Consider the following 12,653-nt stretch of genomic DNA (forward strand, 5'->3'; position numbering starts at 1 on the left):
TTGAGGATGGAAGCAGATTGAGCGTCGATGATGTTGTAGGGCGCGGTCATTGGTGTGGAGTCCAACTTGTTGAGGTAGGTACGCAACTCGGATCCATGGCCTCGGACAGCGCTTGTCGGGCTTGCTGGTGATGAGTCACCAACTTGCAGATGGTTGTGGCGGTGGGAGACATGGCGATGGCGGAAGGGTAGTGGTTGGGCTCTGACACCATGATGTTAGGTTCCGATCTAGCTTATCTCATTCACTCAGATGTTTTGCTTTACAGAGATACATAGTATTGCAAAAGAAAAAAGAACAAGAAGTAAAGCCGAGCCGTGTCATTGCCTGATCCACTGGATGATCCCTCTCTTGGTCCCTCCTCTTGCTTAGGCCTGATCCACTGGAAAATACATTGGCAATTTTAAAGTCTAAAAGGTTGTACAAAGCACTGTCGGGCTGGAAGGCGGTGCCTGTGGACCTGACACACCTATGCCGGAGCCTAAGTAGAGGCCACCACACAACAGCGAGTTGACGATAACGAAGGACCCAAACGAGTTGGCGAACCTCTTTCTTCCAATGAACATGGCCGAGGATCAGGTTCTACATACAATTTCACTGATTTAGGTGCTTGTTGATAACAAGATTGTATGTAACCTTCGACATAAAAGCCGAGTATTTCCCGAAAATTCGTTTGTAAGCTCGGGCTCAGATGCTCCCAAAATCAGCAACGTTGGTTTGCATGTAGATCTGTGCCATGCGTGGTATTTTCTGCCAGTATTTCCATCGTACGTTGAGAAAAACAGGCGAGCTCTGAGTAGCATTGAATGCGATGGCAGAGCGTATTGTAGATGCGGACCAGCCTAGTGAACGCACGGACCAGCCATTCTCCTGTGCCGCGGGCTGAGCCGTCTCCGTCGACGGAAATCGTTAACGGACACCCTTCCAGCCCATCATTATTGTAAACCCAGCAGGGTTGGTGGGGCAACCCTAGAACAGATTTTGCCCATCGCCACCGCTCCATTCCCTTTCTAGTCCTGCCGCCATGTCTGTTCTAGCTGACTTCCTCCTCCCTCTCATCTCTTGTCCATGTTCCTCCATTTGTGGTGACGAGCTCGAGACGAACGTTGCGGGGGGACCAGAGACTAGTCGGGCATCGATTCTACAAGTACATCATCCTTCTGTATGATGTGTCATGTATCTCCAAACAGAAGTTATGTCCGTCTTGAACGTCTGCACATTGCTTTGATCATATTCAGCTAGGTTCAGCATTCATGCAACGGATCTATAGTAAATTCCTTAGCGGTCCTCTAACTGCATCGTACGGTGTCACACTTGGCATCAAAAGGTACTAGTTGTCATCAAAATCTTGTTCCAAAACCACTCCCCTTAGTGATTTACACTTTCCAAATTCAGGCATAAACCTGTCCCAGATTTGCTATATATATGAAACTACAGGCTGAAAACACTAAAAACAAAAAATAAATCGACAATCCAGATATAATACAAGATTCCTGCTGCTCTAGTACGCCTTAACCGCATTTGCTGCAATGAAAAACAGCCATATCTGTCATCCAAACAGATTTTCAGTGTCAAAGTCATACATGGATTATGTCTGCTTCGGACACAGCTACTCAATTCTGGTATGAAAATCACGGGATCAAATAACCACTAGTACCAATAGCATTGCACATTCTGAGAGATGAACATACATCCACATATCATATCAGCGCTTACATTTACTTAAACTGCTTAAGAATCCATCTAAAAATGCAGTACATGTCCATAGTTTTTCATCTACAAGGTGGCAGGTGTTTGTGCTGCAAAATGCCCCAGCAACTAAATCGGGACAATTCAACCAAAAGATCTTGCCGGGCTGCACGTAGAGTGAACGAATACTTCATCACTTTAGTCGAGGATCTCCTCGTACAGGAACTCTGGGATGCATCCCTTATTCCCCTTCATCGTCACTATCTCACATGCAATCTTCTTGCGGAGGTGCTCGATCTGCTCCTGTGAGAAACAAAAAATGCAGAAATCTGCTCAATGCATAGTCAATGGGGCATATTTAGACTCTGTACACAACTAAAAGTTTTTCCCAGTTTGATACCTGGTTCATATTCGATCTCAGGTAAAGGCCAGTGAACTCCAGTATGTAGTGCACGACATACACCACACCGTCTTCCCTGCGTGCAGAGTACATGGGTTTTTAGGGTTGCTGCAGCCAACTGGATTTAGCCTTCATCTATGTATGCTCAATGTAGGATCACTAACCTGGTGCATGGCTCGTGTTGCGCAACCAACGGGTACACAAATGACCATCCAGTCGTCTCGACCAAGCCTGCTCCAAACTTGTCATTAAAAAGGTTGTAAAACCTACGCTGGAACTTCCTCGCCAGCGCCTCATGCTTCCTCTTCATCTCATCTGATGGATCTGTCTCTGTTGGATCAAGCACCATTGCAATCTTCTTCTCAGTGTCGAGAATGTACAAGGACCAGCAATCCATGAACATCACAGGGAACATGAACTGAACATCGGTTTGAAAAATTCAGTTAGAAACCAGACTGAACGAAGCATGCAGTTCATTACTTCATCACTTACTGGTTTAATCCCAGTCTATTTCGTCGTCTTCCTTACAAAGCTCATCCTGCATTCAATCCAAACACACCAGACTCAGGTTCATATGCAGTGGAGACAACACACAACAGAAGGAATCATCAAGCGAGTCATATATACCACAAAAACATGATAAAAAATCTCTCTCCATCTGTCAAGCCATCCGTGGTACATTTTCTTCTCTTTCTCACTGGGCATCCGTTGAATGCACACAAATTCAGTGTTAACTCACCCCCAGGAGTGAGCTCATCCATCAAGTCCTGTCCGGATGCCACCGCCAGCAGTGGATGGAAGTGCTTGAACCATTTCTTGCAGGATAACAACATTTAATTTTTGCAATGATCAACCAAAAAACAGTTTAAGCATCCTAGAAGCACATGGTGCCCTGTCTGGTGGTGCACTGCCAAGGCATAGCGTGAAAATTTGCAAACGTGCTAATTCAGTACAGTAGTTCTCCCTACTAATGCAATATCTATGCAGGTACTGATTTACGAACAATTTACCCTAGTTCAGCTAACTAATTGAAATATTCTTTAGGTAAAACAGTTTTCACAAAAAATCTATACGAAAAATTCGGCTGATTGGCAAGTAAGGGTTCAAAATCCGGCTGCTCTGTTTTGATCTGTAATAACAACAAACAATAACTCAGCTTCTGGGAGCTACCAGCAAGTAAGAGTTCTATGCTAGCCCATACATACCAGTCAAAATTGTCGTAGGCGGTGATCCACCCAACATTCTCAGGACTCAGCAAAAACTCATTCAAAACTTTCGGCACTCGCACCTGCATGATCAGCTATTCTCTGCCTCAGGCTTTCCCTGGAAAAAAATCAAAAAAAGTGATGGCACATCAGCTCACTCCATGATGTTGTTTTTTCAAACCAAAATTGCACAAAAAAGAAACCCACATTGTATCTCGTACCACAGAACCTAGCGAACAACCGCACACTCTCTCCTGCATCGACTTGGTTCTTTCTGCATTCAGTCGGCTTTTTTACTGAATCTAACTTCCCATGAATAAAGACTGCAGAAGTCGTATGCCTCGTTCAACGAATCGGAACGTGTTCCTAATTCTGGTTTAATCACACTCCTCGTCCGTTCCTCAGCAAACTTCCGTATGGATTGCTCCAGTGCGCTCATCCATGAAGCGCACGAATTTCTGTCCGGCGGTGCACTCCCTAGTCTTAACCTACAGCAATAATGCTTCGTCCAGTCAATTAACACAAAACTGGTGTGCTGCAGACAGTAGCGTTTTCCCTGAAAATTATGAACTGGTTTCTCAAAACATTTAATCGACAGAGTCCTGATATGCAGCCTGGTTCAAGGCAACGTTTCTCTTATCTGAAATTCTAAACACCTTACGACATCTAACTACCTGAAACACGCCAAAACCAAATACCTGCTCCCTTGAACTTAACTACCTGTCGACAAATGCGCTCAAATTCAATATACAATCAGACCACGGGGACATGACGGCTCACCTTTTCGTCCATCATCCAGGTGCCTCCCGATTAACCTTTCCGATAGATTGAGCTGACTTTGTTGGCAACGCGGCTCTTTTCCGCCGCGCCTCAGGGCGCAACCAAATTCACCATTTGAATCATACGGGCCAAGAGCGCCAGCCTCCCCCCTGGGCAGCAGCCTCAGCGGCACCGGATCCGGGTGCTCAAGGTTATCAGCGAACTCTTCCCGAGTTGGGATCCTGCAGGCGCCGGAGTTCAAGAAATGGTCTGTGAATCAATAGAGGGGCCGCAGAAAAAAAGATCTTACCTGACCACCAGATCGAGCACAAACTCCAAGCCGTTCTCCTCCATCCTGCCACGCCGCCGGCCGTCCTCGACGTCGCCCTCGTTCCCTCGAGATCCAAGAGCAACCCTGCAATGACGGGCCCAAGCCGATGGGATGACGGCTCTGGATTTCCACGCTCCCTCGACTAACGACCTGTGCCATGGCACTGCCCATCCCAGTGACGGAGCCGTCCGCGGACCCACGCGCGACGACGGACGCCCATACCGAAAAGGCCCACATACGACACTGTGCACCACGTATTCGCTACCATATCTTCCTTTTCCACGGGCCTAAACTGCTGCACCAGCTGGACTTTCTCGCATCCCAATGGCTCAACGGACGATCTGGATTTAGGGTGTAGCTGAGCCTGGGCACCAAAATGCCCCGTCCAGTATTTCCATGCTTATTTCCACTAGTAATCAATGCACACGATATTAGACAAGATATTAGTTGCATTTCTCGTTAGTATATTAGGCAGATATTAACTGCATCTTTGATATTAGTATGTTTTAATTAGAGCAAGGTGCTAAACACGTTAATGAAAACACGCATGGTGCTAAACATGTTTACCGCTAAACACCGAAGGGACATAGACCATTGCATAGACACGGTTAAACGGGTGAGATGTGTTGGATCTTCTCAACTCGCTCTTTTTATATTGGTATATAGTGGGGCGTTTAAAAGTATAGATATAGATGAAAGTTCAATACAAATCGGAGGATATCCCCATAAACATGACAGCACTAAACATGACAATTGTCAAAGGCAAACACACACCAACAGCATACTCTCTTATTTTTGGCGACCAACAATATACATGACAATAGAGACGTAACTACAGTTTTTATTCGAACAAGCACATATGCCTGTTCATCATCTCACCGAGGCGAAACGATATGGGTTTCCACAGTACAGCCCAGCCTGCCAGATCTCCATGCAACAGCAGAAATGTGCAGCTAAAATTAGCCGCAGCAGCACAAGGACTCCATGCAGCACTCGCAGGTCTCGTAGCAGCAGAAGCAACAGCACAGTGTAAACAGGCTGCAAGCGACAGGCTTCCAATGTAAAATCCACAGTTGTTAACCAGAAACCGGTGCAAGATTAAGTATCAGAAGTACTCCCTCTGTCCCATAATATAAGAGCGTTTTTAACACTGCACTATTATTAAAAATTCTCTTATATTATGGGACGGAGGGAGTACTTAATTTGCAACTTGAACTGAGATTCGCTGCATAATTTCATAGTGAAATATCTAAAAATTACTTTTTCGATAAAGGGTGGATTTTATTACTCAAAATTAAGCATCAAGAGGATACAAACATAGTGAGCACACACCCGGCCTCTACATAGCTAAGATGCGCACAGCCAACACCAACGCACACACAAAAACCGCCAGCAAGTAGCAAAGTCATATAAGACCAAAGCTATGCCTAAGCGAGTAAAAAGAAAAACGCCCTGAAGCGATCAAAATCATGATCGACAAACTACAACAATGACCATATCCACATCAACCATCTCATAACACCACAAGGACAATGATGTTCTTCAACAGCAACGCCTTCAAGAAGGGAGCGACGCTCGAGTGCCGCCGTCACTGGAACCAACCACCAAAGGCCAGTGTCTAGGTTTTCACCCTGAAGAAACAGTCCGAGCATATCCGAGCAATGCCTTCAACAAGGTAACGATGACAGAACATCGTCATTGCCAGGTATAACCGTCAAGGGCCAGACCTAGGTTTTCACCCCGGAGCTTGAGACCAGGTACTCAAAAAGCAACACCATCGGACTCAAGCATGTGTTGTATCCACTACTTTTCCGCAATTCTAGCAGCAGCATGTGCTGGGTTTGAAAACCGATAGCAACCGCTGCGCAACCATACCCTCTGCATCAAGTCATCATCCATAGATTGCATATCACCGCCAAAGCGACCACTAGATCTTGAAGAGTATCACTCGCAAAGACCCTTTAGTGTCCATCGCAATCTGCCGTGAGGCCGCTGCCACGCTGGTGAGTTCATCCTGTCTTGCCGCGATCCGCACCCGCCGTGCCAAAAGCCTTGCGGAAGAGCAGCGGAGAATCCTGATCCAGTTGAGGACGCTAGGGCCTCGCGCCGCCATCCCCATGGCCAGATGCGCTTAAGCTAGACCACGTCGACGACTCAATGCAGTAGGCGCCCTACATGCGACAGCTAAAGATATGAGCCCGGTCGCATCTTTGTTAGGCGGTACCAGCTGCGATGGAGGACTCTGATCTTGAAACAGTTTGCATCCAAGATTCAGCCAAAGCAAGCCAGCCGCGATGGAGGATCGTGAAACAATCAGCATCCAAGACGGCAAGTCAACCCTGCGCCACCGGCACAGAACCGGGCCACCTTGCCACCAGGAGCCACCCCGCCAGCGGACACCAAGCCCCGCCACCAACTGGCGAGTCGCCGTCGACGCGCCGCCACGAAACTGCTGCCCTGCAGCACGGGAGCCGCCGCGAGGAGAAGCCCCGCCGCCGCCGTCGGCCGCGCGGGCTTAGCCCGGCGGCGTCCTCCGGCGGCGGCGCAGTGGGAGTAGAGGATAGATCGGGTGGCGGCGCTAGGGTAGGACGTGCGCCCGAGTCGCCCTGGGCTGGGCGACGCGGGGCCCTTCCTGCGTACCGGTATCTGAAAATTACTTGCATCTTGGAGTGATCTCAAACTGATTTGATGGTATAATTAAATTCTCTGATGCAGTGCGAAAGAGAAGATCCAGGCGAAGCTGCATGAAAATGACCAGTAACTACTACCACTTGCCAACAGGATATCATTTTCCATTTTATCTAATGAACCAAAGGTTTGGGTCACTTGTTTGGTGGATATCCCTTTCAGGAATAAAGGTGAAAGATCACTTCCTACCTCCCTGAATGGCAGTCCCTCACCAAACTGGGGCCTTCTAGGGGGGGAGGGCAAACTAGGCCCTTAATGACGATAGGTGCTGGAAATGTTTTGTAAGAAAGCTTTGCCGGCAAGGAAGAAATGTACCCCACCCAACTGTGATTAAATCACCGAAATGAGGAAGGAAGTTGAATCATGAAGCTAATTAGTTTCTCTGGGAAAACAAAGCTTTGTAACAAGCCCAAGAGCACCTTTTGCATTTCCGGGCTATTGTTAAGGAGGCCATCCTAAATTTTTAGACTTTGTACCCGCATCACTTTCACCATGTTCTGAATCTTACAATAACACAATAAAAGTTCAATTAAAAACTTAAAATGCTTTTGTACCAAATGCGTGACGTTTGCTAGGGCCTCTCTGATTTGTAGGATTTCAAACTAAGAAAAATGAAGAAACTGGATGCCATGCCATGTTGAATTCACATGAACTAAAAACACACAAATATGTAGTGTAGCACAGGTTGTCTGATTGCACCACATGGAAAACACAGAATGTAGGCATAGTGTTTGCCATAGTTTTCACTGAAAATAAGAATAATTTCCATGAGGTTGGACTAGGTGGAAATTTTCCTTTGAAATTGCATGCAAAGTAGTCTATAGGAAAAATTCATATGTTCTCAAGAACTTTTGCGAAGAAGCATAATCCTCCAAACTTCCTATGAAATTCCTTTGAATTAAAGAGGCCCTAAATCATACTGATTCCTTTTCTTTCATACACAGTTAGGTACTGCTAACTCTTAGGTTTAATAACAAGATACGGGACTCGGGAAATATGAGAAAGGTAAACGACGTAAACTGCCTACCTAGTTTGTTAGCGTGTGACACATAAAGTAGTATTCTGGCGTATGTTAGAATGATCGCATGACACATAAATCTTGTCTATGTTACTTGTTACATCAAACAGGTTATTGATAAGTCAGAAATACATAATACTCCCTAGTTGTACTAAAGCAGCGTCAATTAATATGGATCGGAGGGAGTACTATTTTTGTAAAGAACTTAGACGCCACGAATAATATCATGCAAATTTACTCTATTTTTGAAATAAAATAAAATAAATACTAAAAATTCACTAAGGTGGCCTTATACACCTTAAGGCAAGTTCAAAATTCAGAGTGATTCCTCATTGCAGAATACGTCGACAAGAACTCGACCAAAATGCATAATTAACAGAGTAACAAGAGTTATCCATAACTATAACAGAACAGAAAGGTTACCATGCATATAAGCAGCCTTTCTCCTCATGGCGCTTCTGAACATGATCATAGTAGGACATGTCCTGCGTACTCGGAGGGTTGTCCATCTTGATGTATATCTCTACACAAGTATCTAAGTACACCAAAAGAGAAGAAAAGGACCATGAGCAGAACAAAGGAGGAAAATATATGGAGTGGACAGTGGCTATCTGTATGGGTGTGAGACCTTTTATAGACCAACTCAAGTTTGCAGTGTGTCAGGTCGAACCAAGTGTCCAACTATCAAGCACCAGTAGGAACAAAAAGGACTTGACCAGGGTAAACGTAACTGTGGCAGTTGATGTGTTGTTTGCTAGTGCAATAGAGATAGCACAATTTTGTTTAATGAACAATCATATATAACACAGTTTGTTCAATAAGGAATGTACAGAAAATAGCAGCATAGGAAATTCTTCATTTTATCAGTATATGTATTTCTAGATCCTTGAATCAGTGTTAATCAAGCCAATAATTAGTATTAAGTATTATTACTGTCCATCAAGCTTATCGCACCAAACCCTGTAAGAGTATCTTTTCTGGGGATAACTAGACAGGTTAAATCTTACTTGGATGGGACTAAATCCGTAGTCATGCCATGAATCAGATCTCTTATGAGTATCCATCTGACTGAGAAATGTGCACTGAGCTTGCAGATGGATGAAATTGATTACCATTGAATATTTAGGTGAAATTAGGTCCCTCTTGCATTCATTGGTAGATGGTTGCTACTTGCACCAGGGACCAGACTTGATTTTATCAACTAAGTGCCTTTATCATTATTCATGACAACATCATCCATAATAACAGTTAATCATAATACCACTGCTGACAATGAAGGGGAATAAAGGTAAAAGAAAGAGATTTTACACATTGATTGATAATATTGATCCAGACGTTAGAAATATAAGGACATTTTTCAGTGTGGAGCCAAGACTTTGATATTTATCATGTCAAAGGCATATCATCCTTAATTATGCAGAAATGTTCTTGTCATGAATTGGCAAGATGTGCAGTACCAGAACATGTAGCAATGCTTACTGTGTGAAGTTCAGATTTCCTATTCCACTAAGCAAGTGACACAATGTAGTTGAGTTATCAAGCATGAAAAGCACTGTGGACTTACCTCATTGTTTGCTCATCCATCAAATCTGGTGAACAGATTCATCAGAATCTGGAAAATTCGAAATACACTGGCACCCACATGACACCAGCTGTAGTAAAAAATCACGACCTCCCATATCCAAAGTTGTTTCACAGAACAATTGACTAGAATTGGGCATTATCTTGTCAAAGAAAGAAATGTCCATCACTTGAGAATACACCATGAAAGAATCAAGGTTCGTCCTCAAATAAGAAACTATTAATTACAGACTTTGAAACGAGGGGGGGGGGGGGGGGGGGGAGACAAAGTTGACAAAATGCCCTGCACAGCACCCATAGTGCTATAAATGGAGTGGAATGAAGTACATTTGAACACACATATATTATGTCATAGTTGGAGCTACCAGAGGAGCGGGTTTAGGAAAAGCAGCAAAGCTGATGTCTCTGGTTACTGGATGGAATGCGGCATTCCTCTCAAGGTGCTCCCATATAAGCCTTCTCCGCTCCTCAGTTGCGGCTCGTTTCTCTTCCTCCTCTTGGAAATTTTTCTGACAAGCCAACAGCAGCTTCTGATCCATGTCAAAGAACATTTTCCTGACATTCATTGTAACATTCAGAACCGATTGGTTCCAATGCAAACGAGCATTCCTTTCGAGAGCTGGATATATGATTGGCAAGATAACTTGGTGGTTTTGAGAGATCAAACCGAACAAGTGCTCATTGTTCCACAGGAATAAGGCTCTTTCAGCAACCTGTAAGCAGGAATAATATTCTTAGTTTCTAGGCTAGGAGTGTATGAATTGTAGAATAAATCATGTCACAAACAAAAACAACAGGTTTCTCCATCTATCAGCGCATGGCGCATATAAGTGTTCTGCATCTGCAAAGCTTTATATACATACAAAGAAACAAAATCTCCAACAAACAACATAAGGAGAAAGGAAAGAATGTATTTTGCATTGGTGTGATTACTCAGCATTATCCCTTGTGGCCAATTAAATAGCAGCTAAATCCAAGTGTGAAGAATCTCTGAAGGGAATTCTTTGAGCAAAATATAATTTGAAAATGGATACAACAGAACATATCTTGGCAGTAAATGTGATGCTGGTTCGAAAGACAAATACCACCCACAAGAATGCAAGAGATTCTCAATTGAAATAACTCCCTGAACTAAATGAGTGTTCTGACAACCAACTATAAGCGCTATAAGCTAGTAAAGAAACTTAATGAAACAACAAACACTGGCAATAGGATATATTGCAGATTGATATCCTGGGACAAAATTTCACCTGAAAATGAGAGCTATTCAAGCAGTGTGCAACCCTCCGAAACAATGGGACCATGCACTTCTGGAATTCAGGCATTTCTGTCAATTCCAGCACCTCCTCCAACTCCCCCAAGAACATCATCTCCTTCTGACTGTTCGTCACTGGCCAGTACTTCAACAGGCCTCTGATCACAGTCCCTGAGAGCTTTGGTTCCTTGTCAATAAACTGTGTAATGCAGTATGTCAACTGCGGCAGATACATGCCCACTGTCTTCGGTTTATGAAGAGGAATCAATGCCTTCCACAGAAATAACTTATGCTCCTCCTTCAGTGGTTTCGCAAACCCACTAATCACACTCCCAAACACCTCCAAGAGTTCGGCAATCCCATTGTGACGATCAGCCTCGGATACAAACCTATAGAAGATATTGCTCACAGCCTTGCGGATGAAGGGCCGATTACCCATGAATTTTCCATATATCCTATGCAATACTGTCTTCAGGCAATCCCTTTCTCTAGGATCATCGGAATCTAACAAATCAAGCAGCCTAGAGATGAACGAATTGTCCATGTACTTGCGAGCCACCTTCACATCAACGACAGGAGAGGTGACGAACCGTAGGAGCAGCTCGTACACGACCTGTAAGTGGTACCATGAGGGGTCAAAGAACGGATCGTCCTCGTCGGCCTCGGCAGCTGCCCCGGTGCCTGGCCGGACCTTGGGCGGGAAGACCCTGAACAGGTTGATGGCGAACATACGCACACAGGCCGAGACCATCGCCTCCGTGAGGGGCTCCTCCGCCGTGCCGAGGCAGTCGACGAGAGACATGAGCACCTGCCGCTTTCTCTCCCTCTCCGGAGAGTCCCGGCCCCGGTCGTTGGAGAAGTCGAACAACACGCAGCAGACGTTCAGCTTCCGGAGGAACACGTCCTCCCTTGTCTCCCCCTCCGCTCCGGCGATAGCTGCGAGCGGAGGAGACGCCCGCATCGAGTCCCACTGCCTCCCATTCACGTCATACGACGTTGGGGACTTGGGCGGCGGAGATCCCCAGCCCCCGCCTCCGCCGGATTTCGGCGACTTGCCCGATAGCTTACCAAGGAACTGCTTCCACATGGCGGCAGCAGGCAGTCCGTAGCGCCGACCCCCCTCGCTTAGACACCCATTTCAAGGAACCATGGACGGACCAGGGAGAAGTAAACCCACTACCCGCCACCCACCCAGGACACGCAGCGGCAAAGCAAATCTTGCAAGGCAACGAACCGGGTCGGCTGCCGCGACCCGTGCAGCTGTCGGGGCGCCGCTCACAGACCCCGCAATGGCTGTGTGGGGGTTTTAGATCCGGAGGCGGGACGCCGAGGCCGCCGCCATGGATGGGATCTCGGAGGAGGGGGGCAGAAAGTGCAGAGCCTTTGGCGTTTTGGGCGGAATCGCAGTGGGAGCCGAGCGGGGGAGAGGAGCTGGAGTTTACAGCTGTTTGCGGGGAACGATGGCCACCGGAAGAAGGAAGGGGTGGCAGGATGCATCTCGGCCGTCCGTTTGGGATTGGATTCCCATCTATCGCCCGATGGAAGGTTTTGAGGTTTCGTGTGGTCTGAACAGAAAATGTCTGTCCTTCTTTGATTCACAAGATTGCAAAATCACAGAAATAGAAAACAGAAATGTAGTGCGCGAACCTTGGAGCAAAGTTGGTTGCCATGTCACAAAAAAAAATCGTTCGATGAGAAGTGGTCTACGCACGAACAATGCGTTATATGAG

The 12,653-nt window shown here is 45.8% G+C and overlaps 2 protein-coding genes across 11 annotated transcripts; both read right to left on the bottom strand.

Annotated features, from left to right (window-relative positions):
- Nucleotides 1-1,633: 1,633 nt before the first annotated feature.
- LOC109747827 (uncharacterized) lies at nucleotides 1,634-5,304 on the bottom strand. Of its 10 annotated transcripts, none has more exons than XM_073509680.1 (9): nucleotides 4,361-4,790; nucleotides 4,072-4,292; nucleotides 3,513-3,779; nucleotides 3,292-3,409; nucleotides 2,826-3,215; nucleotides 2,579-2,624; nucleotides 2,251-2,504; nucleotides 2,087-2,162; nucleotides 1,634-1,989 (listed from the first exon to the last, which is right to left on the bottom strand). In XM_073509680.1, the coding sequence occupies exons 7-9, from the start codon at nucleotides 2,499-2,501 to the stop codon at nucleotides 1,885-1,887; spliced, it is 432 nt and encodes a 143-aa protein (XP_073365781.1). In that variant the 5' UTR covers nucleotides 2,502-2,504; nucleotides 2,579-2,624; nucleotides 2,826-3,215; nucleotides 3,292-3,409; nucleotides 3,513-3,779; nucleotides 4,072-4,292; nucleotides 4,361-4,790; the 3' UTR covers nucleotides 1,634-1,884. The 10 variants fall into 10 exon arrangements, with proteins under 10 accessions (XP_073365781.1, XP_073365779.1, XP_073365773.1 ...); XM_073509678.1 differs by having other exon boundaries at nucleotides 2,714-2,901; nucleotides 3,499-3,779; XM_073509672.1 differs by having other exon boundaries at nucleotides 2,714-3,215; nucleotides 3,499-3,779; nucleotides 4,361-4,633.
- Nucleotides 5,305-9,774: 4,470 nt separating this feature from the next.
- LOC120961791 (serine/threonine protein phosphatase 2A 57 kDa regulatory subunit B' kappa isoform) lies at nucleotides 9,775-12,373 on the bottom strand. The gene is made up of 2 exons (XM_020306860.4): nucleotides 10,919-12,373; nucleotides 9,775-10,381 (listed from the first exon to the last, which is right to left on the bottom strand). The coding sequence occupies exons 1-2, from the start codon at nucleotides 12,008-12,010 to the stop codon at nucleotides 10,013-10,015; spliced, it is 1,461 nt and encodes a 486-aa protein (XP_020162449.1). The 5' UTR covers nucleotides 12,011-12,373; the 3' UTR covers nucleotides 9,775-10,012.
- Nucleotides 12,374-12,653: the final 280 nt, after the last annotated feature.

This window comes from Aegilops tauschii, chromosome 1 (assembly GCF_002575655.3).
Source record: "Aegilops tauschii subsp. strangulata cultivar AL8/78 chromosome 1, Aet v6.0, whole genome shotgun sequence".
Taxonomy (NCBI): domain Eukaryota; kingdom Viridiplantae; phylum Streptophyta; class Magnoliopsida; order Poales; family Poaceae; genus Aegilops; species Aegilops tauschii.